The sequence below is a fragment of the Heteronotia binoei genome, chromosome 8, assembly GCF_032191835.1.
Source record: "Heteronotia binoei isolate CCM8104 ecotype False Entrance Well chromosome 8, APGP_CSIRO_Hbin_v1, whole genome shotgun sequence".
NCBI lineage: Eukaryota > Metazoa > Chordata > Lepidosauria > Squamata > Gekkonidae > Heteronotia > Heteronotia binoei.
Genome location: NC_083230.1, coordinates 51,023,501 through 51,047,086, shown reverse-complemented (window position 1 = coordinate 51,047,086; position 23,586 = coordinate 51,023,501). Strand labels below are relative to the sequence as shown.

Genomic DNA, 23,586 nt, shown 5'->3' with positions numbered 1-23,586 from the left:
TGTTTTAGGGAGCCAGCATGTACTGTGATCAAAGAAACAATATTAAATGTCATTTAGTATATGTATACTGTTGATGTTTCACATTAGAGAATTGTATATTTTCTAACAATACAGTTAGAATTGTTTTTGCACATGGTGTTCTTGTTTCTTTGATAGCAACTTACACCATGGTCTGCGTAGAAACTGGTATACTGTGATATCAGCAGCCATTATTCCAGACCCTTATCTTAGACCAGGGGTGGGGAACCTCCATCCTGAGGGCCATATGCAGCCTTTGAGGTCACTTGGTGTGGCCCTCAGGGATTGCTGGGTCAAACCAAGCCATGTGGTAGCCTCTCTGGGGCCTGGCTGGCCAGCGAGGATCGTGTGGCCCAGCCACACAGCCTCCCCAGGGCCAGGCAGGGATCCCCAGATGTACTGTATGACAGGCTCCCTGGGGCCTGGCTGGCCGACAGAATTGCTGCAGGGCCTGGAAAAGTTACTGTCATCGTTCAGTTTGCACTTGATTATCCCAGATGGTGTGGCCTAATACACGAATGAGTGTGTGACCTAATATGCTAATATCAAGGGATGTGGTCTAATATGCCACTGAGTCCCTGCTGGGCTTTTTATACAAAAGAGCCCTGGACCTAGGCATTTGCCTAGGGCGGCGGGCTAGGTGTGTGTGTGTGTGTGCGCCAGATTAGGCTCTCCCCACATGATTTCAAATAGAAAAACAATTATTTGCATTAATTTTGCTGGCCTGAATCATTCTTCCTTGGCGGAGCACTGTTTTTTACGTTGATAATTTTTATGGCCCTCGAACGATGTTATAAAATATCCATATAGCCCTTGGCAAAAAAAAGGTTTCCCACCCCTGTCTTAGACCTATTTGCATGTCTAGCAATTAACAAAAAAGTTAGTCCAGTGGCACCTTTAAAATCAACAAAGTTTTATTCAAGGTATGAACTTTCATGTGCACACACACTGCTTCAAGTGCACTTCTTCAAGCTCATACCTTGAATGAAACTTTGTTGATCTTAAAGGTGCCACCAGACTCTAACTTTGTTCTCTTGCTTCAGACCAACACAGATACCCACTTTGATCTAGCAACTAACACATAAGACACCAAGCAGTCCTCAATTGAGAGGTGATACATGTTGCATGGATATACAGAAAAAAGTGCAGCTCAAAGGATATGATATGGAATCTTTGCATTCCTATGCAAAGCTTAAGAGTATACACAATAAACATACTAACTATTCACAACAGCAGTAATATGTGATGACACTTAATAAACATGCCAAGCTAATCTAATACCAGTAAGCTTGAGAAGCCACCATTATCACAATGCAAACCAATATGGATAAAATCAAGATGGTCAATTCTAATCCAGCAATTTCACACTGGAGCTTCCTTTTGAAGTTCTTTCACTGAATAATGGTGACTCTTAGGTCTGCAAAGGGGCATTCTGAGAAAATGCTGCAATTTTCTGTCACATTTGTGTACGCATGTGTATGTAAAGTGCCATTAAGTTGCAGCCAACATGGCAACCCTATCTAACCATAGAAAACAGAAGGGGATCATTCACAAATGACTGCAGATATTGTGCTAGAGCATGGTTTCCCAAACTTTTCTTTCCTGTGGCCTGATTATTTTTACACTTCTCCTTCGTGGCCCACTAAAATTGGGGGTGGAGCCAAGAGACTTTGGGGGTGGAGCTGGAAGACAGGAATTATGTCACATCCTGTGGTGTCAAGGGTCGTGACGTCACTTCCGGGGCACACTGAACCAAAACTCCACCTTTTCCTGTGATGTCACTTCCAGGGCACTCCCCCAAATCTGCCTCTTCTGAAGTAACTTCATTTTCAGAAAAATCTCTCTGAAACTCATGCTGAGCCAAAATGGGGGTGGAAAGTGGGCGGTCCTCTCTTTCCACTCCCACACCTGCATGCACCTATCTGTTTGTGTGTTCTTCTCCAGCTTGCAAGCACTTCTAATGTCCATGTTCAATTGCATGCACCACCTATACACCCTTTCCTCAACAGCACTGGCCAGTGTATGCAGTTGGGAGTGCTGTTGCCATTGCCATCAGGAATGACAGCACTGTGTATCATCCACACTGGGCCCTGGCAGCTACTCTACCTCAAAATATGCTGAAACATTTAGTAGGCTCTTCCCTCAGCTGCTACTACTGGAACCCTTACTCAAGCTATAACCAAGCTTGCTTGGTTTCAAGAAAATATTTCAACAGCTATTTTTCATACTTTTCTTTGGCTGAAACACTGGGAAATTGCTGTGAAAGGTAGCAGAGAATTGTACTGCAATTAATGAATTAATTTCCAGTTATATGAAGTTCATACAAGTTTTTCTGTAGTTATCCCAAAAAGGATATTTATGAGGAGCTTGCAGCTGTTTACTGGCTGTGTTTCCCATGCCTTTAAAAACAACCTGTTTTGCTGATATTTAGCCAGTGAACTTCTTTCATCCTTTTTAATATCTACAGAAGGAGTTTAATTTTGGTGTCAGACAGCTGTTAAAAGCAGGACCAGTAAAATGGTGCCAAGTTCATAGTACCATCACTTCCAATGCTGTTGAGATATACTGCAGCAATCTCCAATAATCTCTTTCTGCCCCACACCTCTCACTCACACAGAAATCTCATAGAAAGGCCAGCTGGCTACATCTGGGGGTGCCAACTTTTCATTGGCAGAGCTCTTATGTCTGCAACAGAAGTATGATGAACAGAAAAGTTTCATCCAGTAAAAATGGAAGGAAAGAAAGAAAGGGAAAGAATGAAATGGAAGAAGAGGAAAAGAAGACATAGAAAGTAAGAACATAAGAGAAGCTATGTTGGATCAGGCCAATGGACTATCCAGTCCAAAATTCTCTCATACAATGCCCCAAAAGCACCAGAATGTCCACCAGTGGGGCCAGGGCACTAGAAGCCCTCCCACTGTTGCTTCCCTTCCTCCCAGCACCAAGAATACAGACAGACATCACTTGCAGGGAAAGAAAGAAAGGGGGGGGGAAAGCCTTTCTCACCATCAGATGACCCCAGCCAGCAACAATTCTGCCCAGGGGTCATTTGGTAAAAAAAAAAAAAGCTACTGGAATGCCCACTCCCTGCCCCTCCCAGCTGAAAAAAACACACCCTTCTTTGCCACCCAGGCCTCCTGGGGAAATCTCCCCAAAAGAGCATACTGCAAGGCACATGAAAGCTCATACCTTGAAGAACACTTCATGGGTCTAAAGTGCCAGTGGACTCCAGCTTTTCTCTTAAACTCTGGGAGTGGGGGAGAAGGAAGGAGAGGCAGCCCAGCTCCTCTCTGCACAACACAGAGATGGGGGAAGGAAGGAAGCCAGGCTTTGCAGCCTCTGTCAGTCTTCAAGGCTAGCTTTTTTGCTGCACAACAGAGAGATGGGGGAAGGAAGGAAGCAGAGCAGAGGTCATGCTTTGCTGGGAGGCAGGGCTAGCTTTGGCTTTTCTTGTGACCCGGTAGTGAGGCTTCCATGGCCCGGTCCCAGGTCATGACCCTGCAAATGGTAAACACTGTGCTAGAGGATGAGCAGGTGACTAAACCCCTAATGGTATGTCTGATGTTTTTAGGTCCTGAAATTGCCACAGTGGATATGGAATATATGGTTGCCTCAGTGGATATGGGCAACATTATTCAGCAATAATGGTTTTCTTTCACATGGTAGGTATGTGATTAGCCCAACAGGTTTTGGAAGAATTTATTACCTACTATATGGTCCTTGTGCTTATATACAAAACAAGCACATGTATATAAAATACATAAAATAGGAGCTTTGAAAGTAAATATCATATAGATGGTCCCTATTGCATTTCTGAACCTGATGTTCCTCTGCACATGCATAAGGGTTTGTATGTTTCAAATACATAACTTGGAAACAGAGGACACTTTAATGAAATGTGCTCTAGTACACAAAAACTTACACCATAATTAGGGTTGCCAATCCCCAGGTGGGGGTAGGGGATCCCCCCCGGTTTGGAGGCCCTCCCCCCCACTTCAGGGCCATCAGAAAGCGGGAGGTCAGACCCAGAGCTAGGGGTTCTTCTGCTACTGGCAGACCCCCATGCTGTGCCCCTCTTAGGTTTTTGTAATGCGCATGTAGTGCACGCAGCACAATGACATCACCAGTGATGTCATCATGCAGGGCGATTGGCGGTGCACAAGAGTGCTACCATGCCATTGCTTTTCCCCTGCTGTGCCTGGCCACTTTCAAGCTGAAAGCGGCCGTTGCACTCTGAATAGCGCAGCCGCCGCTTTCGACTTGAAAGCGGTCGGGTGGTGCTAAAACACCGCGCTCTTTAGATGCTTTTAAGGAAGCATCCAAAGAGCATGGCAGCCAGGCGGTGCAGGCAGGGTCAGCTCGCCCACTAGGCAAATTAGGCATTTGCCCAGGGCACCAGGCCAGGGGGCGCCAAATTGGGTTCTCCCCCCCCCCGCACCCAAGACAAATGCCTAATTGTCAGGGGGCAATTAGGCAGCAGCGGGTGGGCCACCTCCCTCCACCCCGGTGCAGACCAGTCATCTTGTGCCCCCCCCCATCCCCAGCAAACTCAGAGTAACAATGCCAGCCTCATGCTTACCAGCTTCGGCTAGCATTGCACGAGATCCTTCTGTTAATATCAAGCAGGAAAAGGCTTCGCTCCCCACTCCCTCCCTGTTCCAGAAGGGAGAGAGGAGAGCGAAGCCTTTTCCTGCTTGATATTAACAGAAGGGTCTCTTCTGATGCTGGCTGAAACCGATAAGCACAAGACTGGTGTCGCTACTCTGAGAGCACGGGGGGGGGGGGGAATGGCACAGCAGTGGGTAGGCTACTTTCACCCTCCCCCCCGGTGTGCTTCAGGAACAGGAAAGGAGGGGTAGCTAAGCCTTTTTCTGCTTGATATTAACAGAAGGGTCTCTTGCAATGCCAGCGAAAGCCGGTAAGCAGGAGGCTGGCGTCTGAGCACACTGGGGGGGGGGGGTGGAGCAGAGTGTGGCACCTCATTGTGGTGCCACAGAAAAAATGAGAGCGGGTTGGCCTGGGGGCATGCGGGCAGTAAGTCTGCCTGGGGCGCCGTGCGCTTTCGAGCTGACCCTGGGCGCCGGGGAAGGGGCAAGGGGAGTAAGGGGGCACCTGGTGGCACCCGAGGCAGCTGCCTACCTTGCCTACTCCCACATGCCGGCCTGGGGGAGAAGTGGCTGCTGGACACTCCATTATTCCATATGAAGATCGATTCCCATAAGGTATAATGGAGAATTGATCCGTGAGTATCTGGGGTTCTGGGGAGGTTGTTTGCTGAGGCAGAGGCACCAAATTTTCAGCACAGCATCCAATGCCTCTCCCAAAAATACCCTCCAAGTTTCAAAAAGATTGGACCAGGGGGTCCAATTCTATGAGCCCCCAAAGAAGGTGCCCCTATCCTTCATTATTTCCAATTAAGGGAAGGCATTTAAAAGGTGTGCAGTCCATTTACATGTGATGGCCAGAATTCCCTTCAGTGTTCAATGATGCTTCTCACACCCTTGCTCCTGGCTCCACCTCCACAGTCTCCCGGCTCTGCCCCCATAGTCCCCAGATATTTCTTAAACTGGACTTGGCAACCCTGACTATAATAAATATGTCAGCCACTCTGATGCCACAAAACTCTTTTTTGGATCCACTAACGGATTTCTTCCACATTTACAAAAATGCTTGGCAGGTGGAAAGGGTTGCTGAAGGAAACAGTACCTGCCTGAGGGCTGTAAATAGTTAGTGGATCTCAAAGCATCTCAGGTTCCAGGACTAGCCTCTATCATGAATATTTGAAGTATTTGTGCTAAGCACAGGGTAAAGCCATTTCTAAATATCCTTTCCAGAACACATAATCTAACTATGTTACCAGCATGGTTTAAGGTCTCCAAATGTAAGTAAATGCTGAGGTTAAATCAAAGGGAAAAATGAATACAAATTATTGCTGTTGTTTAGTTTTCCTGCACCTTAGATCCACACCTCTTTGGCATTATGTGGGCCTACAGAGAGTATGAAATATGGGCTGAAATGTGATTGCTGTATTAGAAACGAAAAACACAAGGAGCCTATATGCAAACTGCTTTCCTGCTGAGGTTGAAGTATGCTATGATTTCTACTACATAATTATCTCCCAGAGTGTGAGCAGCTTTTCAAATGCCTTCTTCCCTCTCCTCCTACACCGATAAGAATATTCCTTTAATATCTATGGTCTTTTAAGTGAACTTATAGCAGAGTGCACGATTATAATTATTCTCGTGGTTTATGAGAGGAAATCTTCTACGCACCAGAACTAAAATATAAAAGTCAGCCTCCAATACTTTATGATGCTCTGACTTTTTGCAAGTACTGAACACTGGAGGATGACTCAGACTTTTCCAGAGTTTTCCAAATACTCTATAAAGTGGAAGCTTCAATCAATGTACTGCTAACAATGCAATAATATACAGAGTTACTTCAATCTAAATACATAGAAGTTTGGCCCAACATTGAAGAAAACCATACCTTGATTGCCAATCTGAATTATGCCAGTTCTCAAACAATAGTCTGTTAATAGATCATTCACTAGAAAGAGGCAGCTATAAGGAACCTCCATCTAAAGACTCTCGGCATGGTGACACAAAAAAACATAGATTAAAAGATCAATCATTATTAATCCCTTGCATTGATACAGGTAGATTCAGGTGGGTAGCCATGTTGGTCTGAAGCAACAGAACTGAGTACAGTGGCACTTTTAAAACCAACAAAGTTTCGTTTTGGGTATAAGCTTTCATAGGCATGCACATTTCTTCAGATACATTGAAACACTCAACCGTTACATATAAGTAGAGAGGGGGTTGTTAGTTGCCAGGAAGGTCTAATTAGAGTCAATATGCATAAGTAACTGAGTGATAAATATAGCTAAGATTGGATTAAAATAAGACCTGTAAATAGCAGCAAATTAGCACACAGATAATAAAAGCGTTAACAAACAGATGTAAGAACTGTGTCCAGGGGCACCTTTAAGATCAACAAAGTTTAATTCTGGGTATAAGCAAGAACTGAATGACTTAACATGTGTAATGAAATAAGAACCTGATATTTCTATTAAGCTCTGTTGAGCAAGAGAACGTGCAACAAACCTTTTTGGAACTAAAATATCCACCTGATGAAGTCAAGAAACAGATTAACAAAGCCAGAATGGTACCCAGAGAATACCTGTTGCAAGACAGGCCCAAGAGACAATAACAGAATGTCACTAGTGGTCACATACAGCTCTCAACTCAAAATAGTTCAATGCATCATCATATAAACTCTACTGTATCATGACACTTCTCTTTCACAAGTACTGGAGGGCAAATTTTTTCTTGCACACAGACAGCTCCCCAATCTTAAACAACTCCTCATCCACAATAATACATCTAATTTAAACATGCACATTAGTACTAGAGCCTGCAATAAACCCAGATGCCAACTTTGCTGCCACATAGGATGGGATCACACTTGGTATTCAGCATGGCAGTATCCCAGCTCTGAAAGAGCCAGTGCTCTTTGATGCATGCTGCAGCAATCACACAACCCCAGCCCTTCTGCTGGGAAAGGCATGGGCCGCACATGCACAAAAAGAGCATTAAGACTGCTCCTGCGTGTGGGGGGTGCATGCATCATGTGCCCCAGCCATTCAGACAGCTGGGAAATGCACCCTGCATGTGCTTTAGAGATTTAATCCAGTTCCAGTCCATGCTAAAATGAGGTAAGGATGGGCAGGACTCGGGAGCAGATGTGCACGTGTGATTGTGTACATTAATCCGGAGGGGCGCCAAATATTTCATGTGATCACGCCCATTCACCCAGACAATGGAATCATTGGGCCTAACAACATCAACTACATTGCACCAGGCACATTCACTTGTTTATCTTCTAACATTGTATATGCCATTAAATGCCAACAATGCCCTTCACTTCTCTACATAGGGCAAACAAATCAAACTCTAAGCCAAAGGATAAACAGCTGCAAATCTGACATCAAAAATCACAAAACTGAGAAACCTGTAGGAGAAAATGTCAACCTCCCAGGGCATTCAATGGGAGGAGGGGGGGCTGAAAGTAGCTGTTTTAGTGCAAAGGAATTTCAGAAACAGTCCAGAATGGGAGACTGCTGAATTACAAGTTATTACAACTCCCAGGGCTTAACAGAGATATTGGATCCTTATCTTACTAAACATGCAGTTAAGGCATTCAGTTTTTGCTTATACCCAAAATTAAACACTACTGGTTTTAAAGGTTCCTCTGGACAAAACTTAGTTCTCACATCTAACTTTTTAATATTCTGTATGCTAATTTGCTGCTATTCAAAAGTCTTATCAGCTGCTTTAATCCAATTTTATTGCTCAGTTACTTCTGCATCTTGACTCTAATTAGCACTTCCTGGCAACTAACCCCTCACACCTATATGTAATGGTTGAGGATGTCTTGTTTCAAAGTATCTGAAGAAGTGTGCATGTACACAAAAGCTTATACCCCGAATTAAACTAAATAAAGTTTATATCCAGAATTAAACTAAACTTGGTTGGTCTTAAAGGTGCCACTGGACTCAAACTTCATTCTGTTGCATTCGTGAAGTTAGAACTAGTACCATATGACTCAACCAGTCCTTTAAAATGTACTCAGTCCTTTAAAATACTCTGAGAAGATACACTTAATATGAGTTTCATTTGGCAACAAGATATTATATCCTATCCAAAATGTTTTCTTGCTGTTATAGTAGGGTTTTGGATAATAAAAACATGGGAATAATTCTTGCCTACTGTTTACCCTATGAGAGCTCCTAGGTCAGGAGGAACACTTTGAGCCCGCCCCCCCCTCCCCGTTTTGTGACTTCTCAGACATTGCTATGCCTGAGATTGCAGGCAGGCCAAGATGTTATATTTAAGATGAAGAATTAATATCAAGCTTGATGCTACCAAGAGGCTACCACATAAGGGTACAGATTTTTCTGGAACTCTGAGCAAGTTTATGGCTCAGGCCATCAATTTATTCCCTATTTTTTGTCAACAGGCATTAGCCAGACTTTTAATCATCTATCCCAAACCCATCTCACCTTTCTGTTACCTGTTAGTCTGTCTCAGGGGTTGTTTTGTAGAAAAATAGGTGGTGGAGCTCATTAGCATAACTCAGCGTATGCCACTCCCCCACCAGCCAAAAGCAACCGAACACAAGAAAGGAGAGTTCTGGGTGAGCAAGGCCTGCTTGGGCTGGCTAGAGATTCAACCAGCTCAAACAGGCCTCGCTCACCCAGGACTCTCCTTGGCCGCCCTTCCCCCCCACACACACCAGTCAAAAGGCCAGCAAGGCACCTGCCGCCCAAAATCACATAAGTAGAGAAAGGGTGGTGTGGGCTTCTTCAGGGGTTAATGAGGGCTGCTGAGAGTGTGGCAAAGCTCCTGGTGGCTGGCTGGCTGCCTGCTCTCCTAATCCAGTGATTGTTATGCAGCTGCACCTACTATTTAATGAACAAGGTAGGTGGGGAGGAAGAGGGGGGCTGTCGGAAAGGTTCAGGAGCTGTCCTTCAGTGAGCTCCTGCTGAATTCAAAGCCTGGTCTGTCTGTAGCAGCAGAAAAGAGCAAGAGTCTTGTAGCACTTTGAAGACTTAAAGACCCTGCCACAAATTTTTTGTTTGTCTTTAAGGTGCCACTATACTCTTGCTCTATTCTACTCACCAGGTACTCTCTTTCTACCAGCATCCAGTCAACAGAAAATTTGTATCTGCCAATAGGATTCAGGATTCTGACTTCTTTCCCAATAAAAACAAGGTTCTTAAAATTTTCTCCTAGTCACAGACCATACCAAATTTTCACAGTTGCATAGTGAATTCTGAAATTCGACCTAATAACCGAGAGGATTTGAAAGCACAACTAATAGGATTTGGCCCCAATAATAAATACTTACATAAAACAAATATAAAGGCATGAACAACTTGGTTTCAGTTTGTCATCTCAGAGTGTTTCTCCCCCACTATCAAACTAGGCTTAGTGATGTAATTTTCCATCCACTCCTCAGTACTGCCCCTGGTCTGCTGAAATCACATGATAGAGACCTTCTCTTCCTGCTCAGACACTCTCACTTGGAAGCCCGGAATTCTCCAACTGTGCTGATTAGATAAATTTTCCACTCTGCTTCTTTAACCAGCTTTCTCTTCCCTCCTGATCCTAGCATTTTTATGCCTTTCCTCTGCTTTGATGCTGCTCAAATTGAAATCTGGGTCCTCAGCAGGGCTTTTTTTTTTTAGCAGGAGCTCCTTTGCATATTAGGCCACAAACCCCCAGTGTAGCCAATCCTCCTGGAGCTTACAGCAGGCCCTGTACTAAGAGCCCTGTAAACTCTTGGAGGATTGGCTACATCAGGGGGGTATGGCCTAATATGCAAAGGAGTCCTTGCTACAAAAAAAAACCCCTGGTCCTCCCCCCTCCACCTCCCCCCTTATCTTTCTCTCTGGGGATACTGTGGGATCATAAGAATGCCAAGGGTGAGTCCTGGCTTTGCTTCTCCTGATGGAGGAACATCTAGCATACCTGGGATGGCTTTGGGTAGGAATTGTCTGATTTGCTTTGTTGTTGCTTAGTCTCCAAATGCTAGTGTGATTTTATAGGTCATCTTGTTACTCATAGCTCAGTAAATCTTCAAATGTAGTATTTTACATTGCTCTTTCAGTCTATAATGATGGTTGTGCTAATGTATACAAATCACTTTGAACACTTAGGAAATAAGCTGTCTAACAATGATAAACAATTACATTATAAGCATTATTTATCATAAACTGGATTCAACCATCACTGGACAGTACCAGCATCAGCACTACTAGTCACAAGGAAAAAGCAGAACTTTTGCTCCATTCCATATAACCAGATTGGTCAAACAAGTGTAACAGTCATCATTTACTGAACACTTACAGGGTGATCTGCATCCAGTTCAGAGCCATACATGAGAACTCTTTGGGAACATTTGTCTAATTCAGCAATCTTCCTGGGGAACCAAGGCACACAATCAAGTTCTGGAGAAAACATAGAGTGATCATAGGGCATCATCATAAGATTTTGCTAATTTCAAAATAAAGTGAATGAGGGAATAATAGCCTTGCCTTCCTCATCAGTCCAGATATTTTCCGGGGGATTTAGAGTTACAATGTTAGTTTCATATTTTAACAACTGAATGAGTTCGTTGAATTGTTTTTTGCTGCAATCACAATCCACAAAAATTTCTACCTCTGAACTCCTCCTCTTGGATTTTCTTGATTCAATGTGAACCATACTCACATGTTTCTCCTGCAGACAAAATAAAGATCAGTAACACATTAAATTCAGTTAGAACAGAATTGTTTAATAGGAATTTCTTAAGAAATCTAGTTTAATATGTTCATGTTGGGATTTCACAAGAAGTTGCAGGAGAATAAATTACTGGAACATTTCCTTTTGACCCTCTTCCCAGGATACTATAAACTAACAGAGTTGCACTTACCTGTAACTGTTGTTCTTTAACATCTTCTGTGCAGACACATGTGGGGCTCACGTGCTTGAGCCCCCAGATCCCACAAAGCCTGAAGACAGAAAGGTGGGTGGATCACGCATTTGGCATATCAGCCTGAGCCGCCCACATTGTGTCTGAAAGGCTAAAAGGGCGCAGACATCTAACACTCATATTCTCGTTTCCTTTTGCTGACACATGTATTCTTGACAAATTGCTGGCTGTATCGAATCTTGGAAGCTATGAAGACATATGCTTTTGAACAAAGGCTTCCTGTTTTCATTAGAGATATATAAATAAAACAAGGACTTGCAGAGAGCAAGCAAGCTTTCCTCACTTCCTCAAAACACGTGTCAAGAGTCTTCATTCCTACAGACACACATTGAAACTGTGGTTGCACAGGCTGGCCATGGACATTTTCTTTCTAGCTTTAAAAACTCTGGAATTGGGGTGATCCACCTTCTTGGGAGATGGCACATGCTCAGATTTTCCCATTGAATGCATCATGTGCTCCTGGGGTGGCTGCCCCCTTCCCTCAGTTCCTGTTAATCCACTGCAAGCTCTCTTGAACCTGCAATTCAAGAGAATACCCCTTTTTAAAATGTGAGAGCTCGCAGCGGGTCAGGAGGGAGGGAATATGTGACTGCACAGAAGATGTCAATGAACAACAATTACAGTTAAGCCTAACTCTGTTTTCATCTTCTGTCTTGCTGTGCAGCCCTACATTGAGACCATTAGCAAGTTGCTCACCTGAGGAGGAGGGGTTGAGTCTCTTACTGAAAAAAAGAGCATGCAGTACAGACTTTCCAACATCTGTCTCTTTTCTTGCTTGCAGGTTCACAGCATAGTGGTGCACAAAGGTCTCTTCCAATGACCAGGTCACCAATTTACAGATATCGATGAGGGGAATATTACAATGAAAAGCTGGTGAAGAACCTTGTGCTTGTGTGGAGTGAGCCTTGATATCCAGAGGGCAAGACTGACCTGCTTTATAACATGGAGTTTAGTTATACCATAGAACTTAGGGAAATGAAACCGGAGCTTAGATGGCTAGAGTGCATTTGGCAATGGTCTCATGATGAAGCTGCAAGAACATCCTATAGGTTGTTTATGAAAACTTATGAGATGTCAGCGAAAACTGATAAAAGGAAATTTTATAGTCTCCATCACATCCACAAGCTCTCACTGGTGCAATTATTTATGATAATTAGGTCTTTAACTTCTGTTATATAGAGAATCCAAAATGTTAGCAAGCTGTGAGGCTTTTGTCAGCTTTTTTGCAGATAGTCTTTTTGCTTCACGAGAACCTGCCTGCCGATATTGGTACAGTACATGAACCGGAAGCCCCTTGGCCACTTTTGGATTCAATTCTTGACACCTTCAGCCAACTCTCCAGGGCTGGTGTTGACAGGATTCTAGGTGTTGTTAAGTCAACCACCTGCCTCTTAGACCCATGTCCATCATGGCTTGTGAAAGCCAGTGGTGAGAAACTATGGGGGGCCCTGGTGGACATTATCAATTTGTCCCTTAGTTCAGGGATCTATCAAGGGGGACTAAAAGAGGCTGTAGTAACACCACTCTTAAAGAAACCATCTTTGGACCCTTGGGATCCTGCCATTTCCCACCAATAAGGTAATTGAGAGAACAGTGGCAGAACAGCTCCAAGTTTCCTGGAGGACACATCAGCCCTTGACCCATTTCAGTCTGGCTTCCACCATGGCCATTGGATAGAGACAGCACTGGTCACCCTCACAGATGATCTTCACAGGAAACTGGATTGAGACAGGTTGTCACTGCTGTTACTGTTGGACTTGACAGCAGCGTTTGACATGGTTTGTTGACCCACTGCCTTGCTGACATTGGAGTTTGTGGGGTGGCCTTGAAGTGGTTTACCGCATTTCTCCAGGAATGGGGATAGGGGGTGGTGCTAAAGGAGAGAATTCACCTTGACACCCTTGGTATGTCTGGTCCTTCAGGGAGCAATCCTCTCTCCAATGTTTAATATCTGTTTAATATCTATATGTGCCCCCTTGCCTAACTGGTGCTCAGTTGACATCAATATGCAGATGACACCCAGTTGCTATCTGTTGATGCATGGATGGTTGATGCCAACCCAGCTATTTTGACAAAAAGACTGGAGGCTGTGGTTGGATGGCTGAAACAGCGCTGGCTGAAACTGAATCCATCAAAGATGGGTTTCAAGGCTGGGGTGCCAATTCCCAGCTCTTGCAAAACTCCAGTACCAACTGCCAAGAGCCCAGATGTGCTTCTGGATGCCTCCTTACCAATGGAGGTCCAGATCACAAATGTTGCTAGACTGGCAGTTTTCCAGCTTCACCAGATCAGGCAACTGACCCCCTTCCTGTCATGCCCTGACCTAGCCACAGTAATCCATACAACAGTTACTTCCAGGTTAGATTACTGCCCCTTGCTCAATGCATTTAAGGCCCTAAACAGTCTGGGACCAACATATCCATGGGACTACCTCTCCTGGTGTACCCTCCCGAAGAACTCTACATTTTTGGGGAAAGAACCTCCTGGTGATCCTGGCCTGAAAAATATCTGGTTGTCCTCAATCAGATACAAACAAAAACTGTGTGCAAAAGATCATCCAATACTAAATTATTATTGTAGCAAGATTATTATTATAACAACAATCATTCATACATCAATGACAATAATGTCAGACTGACACATGAGTTGTTATGACATTATTTATTGCCACTGATGTATGAAGGATTGTTGTATGAATGATTGTTGTTATAATAATAATCTGGGTACAATAATAATTTAGCATTAGATGATCTTTTGCCACAGTTTTCACTTGTATCGTGTTTACACTTTAAACTGTGGTTCTGTTTTTGTTATATAACCTTGTCCTCAACCAGAGTTGCAGTCTTTTTGGCCCCGATGCTGGCCTGGTGAAACGCTTTGCCTAATGACATCTGTGCTCTGCAGGACAGTACAGTTCTGCAGGACCAGTAATACAGAGATGTTCTGCCAGGCCTATGGTTGAGGACAACATTTTTTTTTATTCATCAAGCCTGGCCTCTCCCATCTCTTCTCTCCCCCTGAGCAAGATCATAAATCTATAGCCATCTGAAATAGCTATATAGCCTGCATACTGTTTTTAATTGGTTCAATCTGAGGGTGGTCTATAAATTGTTGTTGTTGTTTATTGCACAACCCACCTGGCCAAAGATTGGGATGCTGCTGCTCTCCCTTTTTTGGATCCCCAGTTACAAATAAACAACTTTGTATCCCTCTAAAAGGTTTTGGTCCTGTCTAAATAATAAAGAACTATTTTGAGATCCAAAGTGTGTAGAGCCTTTTCTGCAAGAGAACTGAGGATGGAAAAGAAAATGGGTAAAACAATATCTTGTATTAGGTGGAACCTTAGAGAGAAATTACAAACTGGAACGCAATACACATTCATTGAAAAACTTGAGGAAAGGGGGGTTAATCCTAAAAACTAAAGTGATGGCCACTATGAATGCTACTTTCCTGGAGAGAAAAACTAAGTGGCAAAAGGTTCAAACAGGGGCTTCATAAGGGAAGCCAAAATCAAAGACAACTGGGGAACAATGCAGGGCAACACTGGGAAAACATTAGACAGGAACCACTGCTCCATTAGGCAGATCATTCAGAAACTGCTGTATGTGCAAAGACAGTTGATCCCTGAACCTCTTCATGAAATGCAGCAATGGCCACCAAGTTTGTTTCAACTGACGAAAATGACAACCCTGACTGAACTAAAGAAAACAGTCAAAATTTACCATCAAGGGACAAGTAACAGGGCATTCCTTTCTTGTCAAAACCCATGACTTGAAAAGACCCACTTCCTGTGATAGGAGAATCTCATTGAAGGTTTTCAAGCCTGTAACAGGATTTGAAAGACATCTTGTGAAAAAGAATGACCTAAGGCCCAGTCTTCCATGCCATTAAATGGAGCCTTGACACATCATGGTGAAATAGAAAGCCCTGGATCAATAAACCTGGAGCTGGAGGATGGATTATGTTCTAACCTTTAAGGCCCTAAATGGTCTGGGACCAGCATATCTGTGGGACGGCCTCTGCTGGGGCCGAAAGGGAGCAATCCAGGTGGCTTGAGTATAATCTGCCCTCATTGTCCCTAGGACCCTGCTGACTAGAGGAAAGGGTGGGGATGCATAAAAGAGAGCCCTGGACCAGGGAATCTGGAATGCATCCCCTAGAGATGCTGGGTCATTCCCTGCTAGTGGGCAGAAGCTTGGAGCCTTTCTGGACTCTGACTGTGGAAACCTCTAGGCCTTGAATACTGGACTGATATATTTGTCCTGGATGGACCATTTGTAGTTGGTGCAGTAACACCTACTTATTCTGTCTGCTTTTGAGTTCAAGGACCTTGCTGTAAGAATGGACCTTTGAATGGCCTGAATCTTGAAAGCCATGTCCCATACTGGGCGTGCTTCCATTCCTGGCAGAATCTCCGGGAACACATACCACCTTGCTTGTTGAAGTAGTACATTGTTTTCATGTTGTCCATCTGAAACAACATATTCTTGTCCACACCAGGATATCTAAGAAAGAGGTCAGGGTAAATCTGACATCATGTAACTCAAAAACATTAATATTTGTCACAAAGGTCATCTGCCCTGAACTGAGGACCCTTGACAATAAGCACCCCATCCCCAAAGGTTAGTATCAGTAGTTACAATTAATTGGAGAATCCAGAAACCAAACTGTACACCTGCAAATAGATTATCATCCCATAGCCACCAGTGAAGGAATCTGAACAGTGCCCTTGAAATGGAGAAACAATACTTTGGAGGGTACCTGTTGGGATTGTATTTATGACAAACTGCATACATAGTCCAGAAAGTGGGACCATTGCAGTGGTGGAAGCCATTAGGCCCAGTAAATGTTAAGTGGCTCCAACTGGTGCCATCATTTTCTGATAAAAGCCATCAACATTGCTTTAAAGCTTTTGGCTCTGTCAGGGGGCAGGAAAGCCATAACCACAGTGGAGTCAAGGGAGGCATCAATAAATTGAACCTTATGAGAAGACTTGAGTCAAGAATTCTCCAAATTTGGTACTAGGCCTAAGTCAGTGCAGGTACTGATAACCCTGTGAATTTGATCGGACAATCTGACATCTTCTAGGAAGCATCCTGAACTACCTGTTTAATAGTCATCTTATTGTGATTCAAATGAAACTTGGCTTTTATCTGTTATTTCATTGCTTGTTTAATTTGTTGTTATTTGTCTTAATGATTTTAAGAATATTACATGTTTTACCAACTTTTGTGACCAGTCCTGAACCCGCTTGCAGGGAGGGTGGGATATAAATAAAATAAAATAAAATAAATAATTCACAGCTGCATGCAACTATCAGCCAATCATCCAATAATGGAAGATAGTTCAGTCGCATGTGCTTAGGTGTGCTACTATGACAGCCATACATTTAGTGAAAGTCCTTGGAGCAGCAGCCAACACAAAGGGGAGTGCAGCGTATTGGAAAGCCTGAGTACCTTGGCAAAAACATAAAAATTTCCTGTGGGACTGATGAATGGAAACATGGAAATAAGCAATTTTTAAATCCAAGACTGCAAACCACTTACCTGGAGTAAGTAACTCAATCACAGAAGACAAAGAGACCATTCTAGACTTTGAAATGATCAAAAGTTTGTTTAATGCCCTAAGATCTAAAATTTATCTGCATCCACCATCTTTTTTGTTCACCAAAAAGAACATTGAATGGAAGCCTACAGAGAGCAAACAATCGGGAACCTCCTCTACTGCCCCCTTATCTAGGCATTCTTTCAATGGAATCTTTAATTCTGGGTATGGATTGTCAGCTGCTGTAGATGCTACTTGGCAAGGGGGAAGGAAATGAAACTCTACTCTATAACCATTAACAATAGCAGATAAAACCTAACTGTTCAAAAGGGAGGTCTTCAACCCTAGCTCCGGTTTCAGTCAGAAGTGCCATATTCTGAAGCCAGAAATGCCATCAGAGTATTACATGGACCTGGTGGACACCTCAGCCAAATGTTTCCCACTGTTAATTTCTTGTTTAGATAATTTGATGTCCTCGGCCTGGATTAATTTGACCAAGGTCTTGGATTAATCTGAAAGCTGGTCAAGATATTTCAACACATTATTCCACAGGAACAACCAAATCCTGCCCATAATGGTTTGGTAGTTCACTATGTGAAAATTTAAAGCTGAAGATGAGGATAGTTTCCCTCCAAAAAACTCAAGCCTCTGACTTATTCTATTTCTTGTGGATGTACACTGGCCAGGTTGGTGGTGATGAAGGAGGAAGTTGGGTGGGTAGAAAGTTATTCCATGGATTCTTGTTTAAACTTGTAGATGCTGTCAGTCTTACAGAATGTAGCCTGGGCAGACACTGGCTTCTCCCAAATGGGTATTGCAAAATCAGACAAGTCTAAGATCAGAGGTGGGGGGGGGGCCTCAGAATAGAAGCAACTAAGATTTTTGTCCTTAGACCAGTTGTCAGAAGTCTCCATGTCAATCACCAGTGCTCTGGTCATTTGCAGAGTCTGCTTGCTATATCAATGAAGTCATCACTCAAGAAAACCAGATTTGAGTCACTGACAGTATCATCAGGGGCAGGGGTCATTTTTGTAGAAAAATAGGTGGCAGAGCTCATTAGCAAAACTCGTTAGCTCATGCCGCTCCCCCATCAGCCAAAAGCAACCTTACACAAGAAAGGAGAGCTCTGGACGAGCAAGGCCTGCTTGGGCTGACTCAAGATCCAGCCAGCCCAAGCAGGCCTCACTTACCTGGGGCTCTCCTTAACCACCCCACCCCCTCACAGTCAAAGGCCAGCAAGCCACCCGCTACCCAAAATCACATAAGTGGAGAAAGGGTGGCATGGGCTTCTCCAAGGGTTAATGAGGGCTGCTGGGGGTGTGGCAAAGCTCCTGGTGGCTGGCTGGCTGCCTGCTCTCCTCATCCAGGGATTGTTATGCAGTTGCACCTACTAGTCAGTGGACAAGGTAGGTGGAAAGGAGGAGGGGGGCTGTCAGTAAGGTTCAGGAGCTGTGCTCCTGTGAGCTCTTGCTGAATTCAAGGCCTGATCAGGGGACTGATCTGACACACTCTCAGGGGTGTAGCAAGAGGCAGTAGAAGTTTCCTCAACCTCTCAGAACAGGGAATGAAATGGGCACTCAGTCGGGAGATTATGCATTTAGCCCTGTGAGGGATCTTGCTTCTCAGAAAATTCAGGCAGCATCTAGTACATCAGTTGTTGAAATGTAGCAGGTAGCCATTTCCAAGGAGCCTTTGGTTCCATACATAAGACCTGGCCAGCAGGAATCTTAGACTGATCCTCATTCAGTTTGGACAATGATCCCAGGAAATATGCCAGGTGGGGAGACTGAGTCTTGACTCAGGCACAGGGCCAACACTGTAAGGCTGTTCTGCCCATTTTGAGGGCTTGGTGGATGAGTCAGGCTTGTCTTCGTGTTTTGACCACCTATGCTTTTTGACCGGTGGCTCTGAATGCAATCTAGTCTTCTTGGAGGGCCCAGGCAAAGTTGTATGAGGATGAGCTCTTCCATTTTTAGAGGTAACAGAGGCAGCCCATTTGGAAGGCAACAGTCTGAACCACCAGAATGGAGCAGACCAGTGCAAAGACAGAACCAGGTTGAACTGTCAGAGCTGGAGGTGGAACTGAGACCAAGGAATCCAGAATAGGGCTTGGTTTGGTCAAAATGAAGGAGGACAATGCCTTCTCCCACAATGCCACCATTATGCAGGATGCTCTATCAGCATCAGCCTTGGGCGTGAATTGCTAACAAACTTTGCAGGCACCAACCCTGTGGCCTTCACCTAGACACAGGAGACAAAGCTCGTGTTCATCTGTGTGGGTCATTTTTGTAGCACACCTAGAACATTTTTTGAACAGTGTTCTTTTTTTAAATCAGTGATTGGATGCCATTTTGGAGTGGGGGGGGGTACCACAGGTATGCAATCTCCCGAAAGGCAAAAATCTCCAACAAAAAAAGTGGGAGGGATTCACTTCCCAGCAAGTAGAAGGGGCAGCAACGGTGGGATCATCCTTGGATTTCAAGAAACGAAGTTATGTCAAACAAATGGAGCAGTACTAGAATGCATCCACTTCTCACAACAGTGAAAAAGGAACTGAGGGAAGGAGGCAGCCCACCTCAGGACCATGTGATGCATTTGACAGGAAAATTCATATGTGCCATCTCCCAAGTGGGTGGACTGCCCCAATTTCAGAGTTTTTAAAGCTACAAAAAACATCAGTGACCAGCCTGCACAAGCACAATTCCAATGTGGGGCTGCACAGCAAGATGGAAGATGAACTTAAGATCCTGAAGTGACCAATTTCTCCATTCTCTCTCTCCTCCCCCCCCCCCTTTAACTGATACCCAACTGCTCATGCTCCCTAGAACATACTGAGTCTTCCTCAGGTAATTTGTGGGTGATTATATATATTTGTACAAAGATGAAGCAAACCAATGTTTTCTACATATGCAGAAACCCGTAATTTGTCTGAGTTGTCTGTTTCACTGAACTCTCAGTAAACATGGAGTTGTCAAGGGTGCTATTGGAGGAAATAAATTTTGGGCTTGTAAGAGATCATAGGTGGGAGCAGAGATTCGCGGTTTGGAAAATTTTGTCTCACACGTACAACTTTCAAATTTCCTTCTCCTAGATAAATGTGTTTTCAGGATTTTGAGCAAACCAATTTCTGCTTCCTTGCTGTTTTCTCCCTTTAATTCTCATGGCTGTCAACATTCCATGCTACTCATTTTCCTGAGCAGGTCTCCCCCACTTTGGTTAATTATAAAGTCATATTTTTCTGCATAACTAAGGATTTCCCTCACTATGTACAAATGCCTACATTGTTTAAGAGTGACCTTTCTGCCACATAAGTGACCCACTTTACAGTTAGATATAGTAAAATAAAAAGAAACTCCAATCTGTAGCAATGAGTTGTGATGTTAAGTCCAATAAACCTACAACAGAATTATTAATATATTCAACACTCCATTTCATTAGAAATATGGGATGAAATCTGTAAATATCACAGGATAATTTTAAATGATTTACCATGGCAATTTCTTGTAAGTGTTATTCACTGCTAAAACATGTCAGTGCCAGATTTATAGGCATAGTAAATAATTTCATACTAAAGTAGTATACATTTTAACCTACTTTAACCTAACATACATGAATGTTTCTGTTCCATGAGTATTACAGTGATCTGAAAAAAATTCAAATGCAAATCCACCTTGAGTTCCAAACAAACAAATGTCATGATAACTACATTTTATAAATGATTCTGTCCTTGGGCTTATGTTGCCTGGGCTGGTAAGAGTGGGCCTGAACCTCTAACACTGGTAGTGTACAGTGCTGGGCCGATAGTAAAAAATCACACAGGTGTAATACTCAGTGCATTGAATTTTGCAGACCCAGGGAATATAGCACAACAAACAGAAACTACAGACAGAGTTCAAGAGAAACTCCATATATCAGATGGGGAGGATTCTCAGCTCCTGTTTTTCTACTTCCTTCCCTGCCTAAGAGTTTGACAGAGTTCTCAGTTGTGGACACAGCAGTCTTCTTAAGAAATGCATCTGGGCCTTGCAGCTTTGAGCCAAGAGGAAACGTGGAGTATAAATATTTGAATAAATAAAATAGAATAAATAGAATAAAGACAATACTTAATTTCTAAAAAATAGTTGACAGCAACTAGGGATGTCAGCCTCCAGGTGGGACCTGGGGATCCCCTGGAATTACAGCTCATCTCCAGACAACACAGATCAGTTCCCCTGGAGAAGATGGATGCTTTGGAAGGTGGACTCTATGACACTGTATCACACTGATATCCCTGCCTTCTCCAGACTTCATCCCCAAATCTCCAGGAGTTCCCCAAACTGGATCCGGCAACCCTGGCAATTCAAGGTGACCTGGAAGAGTCTCCCTGGCTGAATCTTAGATGTTCTGTAGTAGGCTATGACAGATTTATACATTAAGAAAATATATTCTGGTCATGCTTAGAGGGCCCTCTATTGTCATTAATGTAGACCCTCCAAGATTCACACTTGGCACTTAAACCAATTTCTAATAATAAACTCCCCAGTTCAAAACAGCTGGCAAGCTCTTTAGTAAATTAACTCCCGGGGGAAACCATTCATGAAAAACTTGTATTACATTGGATCAGCCCGGATAATTTAAAAAGCTAAATGGCATTTCAAGTCCACAGTGTTTTCAAGGAACAGACTGTTGGTGTAATGAATCTATCTGCACCCAGTCTGACAGCTATGTTTTGACAGCTGGTGATCTAACAGGCATGCTAGGTCACAATGACCTTATCAGCAGGCCGGTTTGAGCCGGCAGAAGCCAAGAGAAGAAACCTGCTGAGTCAGCATGACAGTGCACAGCCTTGATTGGCTAGTAGGACTATAAGAAGACTGTGTGTGGACCACACAGGTCTCTCTCTGAGAGTTGGTGTGTAGGCGGAGCATTTTGTCTGTTGGAGTAAGATATTGGACTGCACTAGTGAGCACTTATTGTATGTATCTGTAAATACACTATTTTGGCACTAGTTGCAGGTGTCTGGCTGATTTCTTTCCTGGAGCCCTGTGTCGGGCAGGTCACCAAGCTCACTCTGCTAACTCCCGCACCGACAGGGTTATGGGCCCAGGGCGGTTCCGCTGCGCAGAGGAGCACCATGAGAGTTGAGCTGACCGAGAGTTTGGAAAGAGCTGGAGGCGAGGAACGCCGGTTGAAAGACAAAGCTGCACCAGCTATCTCGTTTTGAGAGCCAGAGGGACAACGGCAGCCAGCTGTGCGGAGGAGTCGGCATCATGGCTCAGCAGCAGCTCGCAGTGGCCATTGAGAAGCTCAATTCAGCCAACTACGCGGTGTGGAGCCTGAGAATGGAACACTACCTCAAGCGTGAAGGGCAATGGCTGGTTGTGAGTAATCCCCCTGCTGCCTTATCTCCTGCCCAGACTGTGTTAGCCGATAAGGCACTGGCAAACATCGTGCTGGCTATAGGAGATGACCAGCTAGTATATGTGCGTGGGAAGGACACTCCCAAGGCTGCCTGGGACGCGCTCAGTGGGGTTCATGTTAGTACCACTGCTGGCTCCCTTATGGCCTTGACTAGGAAGATGTTTCGCACTGTTATGCCAGCTGGAGGGTGTGTGAAAGACCACATCAAGAAGCTAACGGACTGTTTCGTTGAGCTTGAGGCCAGAGGCAAGACTGTAGCTCCAGATGACAGAGTTTACATTTTGCTGTCATCGTTACCGCCTGAGTTTACTCCCCTGATAACTTCCCTGGAGACAGTGGACGTAGCGACCCTGACAATGGAGTACGTCTGTGCCCACCTGCTTGATTTCCAAGAGAGGATTGCGGCAGTGAGCTGTCCGGGGGTTGAGGAGCGTGCGGCTATCGGCTCATCCGGGAAGACAGCCAACAGAGAGCCAGCTTTTGCTGCTGGCAGACGGCCAAAGGCTGAGAAAGAGGAGCCGACTGCAATGGCAGTCCGACGCTGCTATGGCTGTGGGTCGCCAGAGCACCTGCTTCGAGCTTGCCCAGAGAGGGGGAAGAAGCGGCGTGGATGGAAGCAGCGAGAGAGGAGGACCACCAGCCCGTGTGAGGAAGGAGCCCGGCTGGTCATGTCTGCAGTAGAGAGCACAGGGTCTGCCTGGATTTTAGACTCTGGGGCAACGAGCCATTTCTGCTGCAAGAAGGAGTTGTTGAACAATATTGACATTCCTGAACACAGGCATGTTAGATTAGCTAATGGGACCATTGCCAATGCTACTTGCGCAGGCAATGTGAAGTTTCCTGTGTTAAATTGCACTTTGCAAAATGTGTTATGTGTACCCTCACTACAGTCAAACCTGCTAAGTGTTAGCACGCTAATTGACCAGGGATACCAGGTGAGGTTTGAAAGGACCTGTTGTAAAATCCTAGGAGGTGGGGGGAAGCTGCTTGCAACTGGGAAGAGAGAAGGTAACATATATGTGGTCCAGAGTCATTGTGCCCAGGTGGCACAGGTGTCAAATGAGCCTGTGCACAATAAGTGTATAC

At 44.3% G+C, this 23,586-nt stretch overlaps 1 protein-coding gene across 2 annotated transcripts in view; it reads right to left on the bottom strand.

Moving 5' to 3' along the window:
* TPH2 (tryptophan hydroxylase 2) overlaps positions 1-23,586 on the bottom strand; it is a 142,627-nt gene that overhangs the window by 101,360 nt on the left and 17,681 nt on the right. Inside the window, exons 3-4 of one of the 2 annotated variants that reach the window (XM_060244561.1) lie at positions 11,120-11,303; positions 10,932-11,032 (exon numbers count right to left, since the gene is read on the bottom strand). The exons of the other annotated variant lie outside the window; for it this stretch is intronic. Of the exons in view, the coding sequence (XP_060100544.1) occupies positions 10,932-11,032; positions 11,120-11,303 (285 nt within the window). The remainder of the gene's footprint in view (positions 1-10,931; positions 11,033-11,119; positions 11,304-23,586) is intronic. 2 annotated transcript variants of the gene reach the window in all.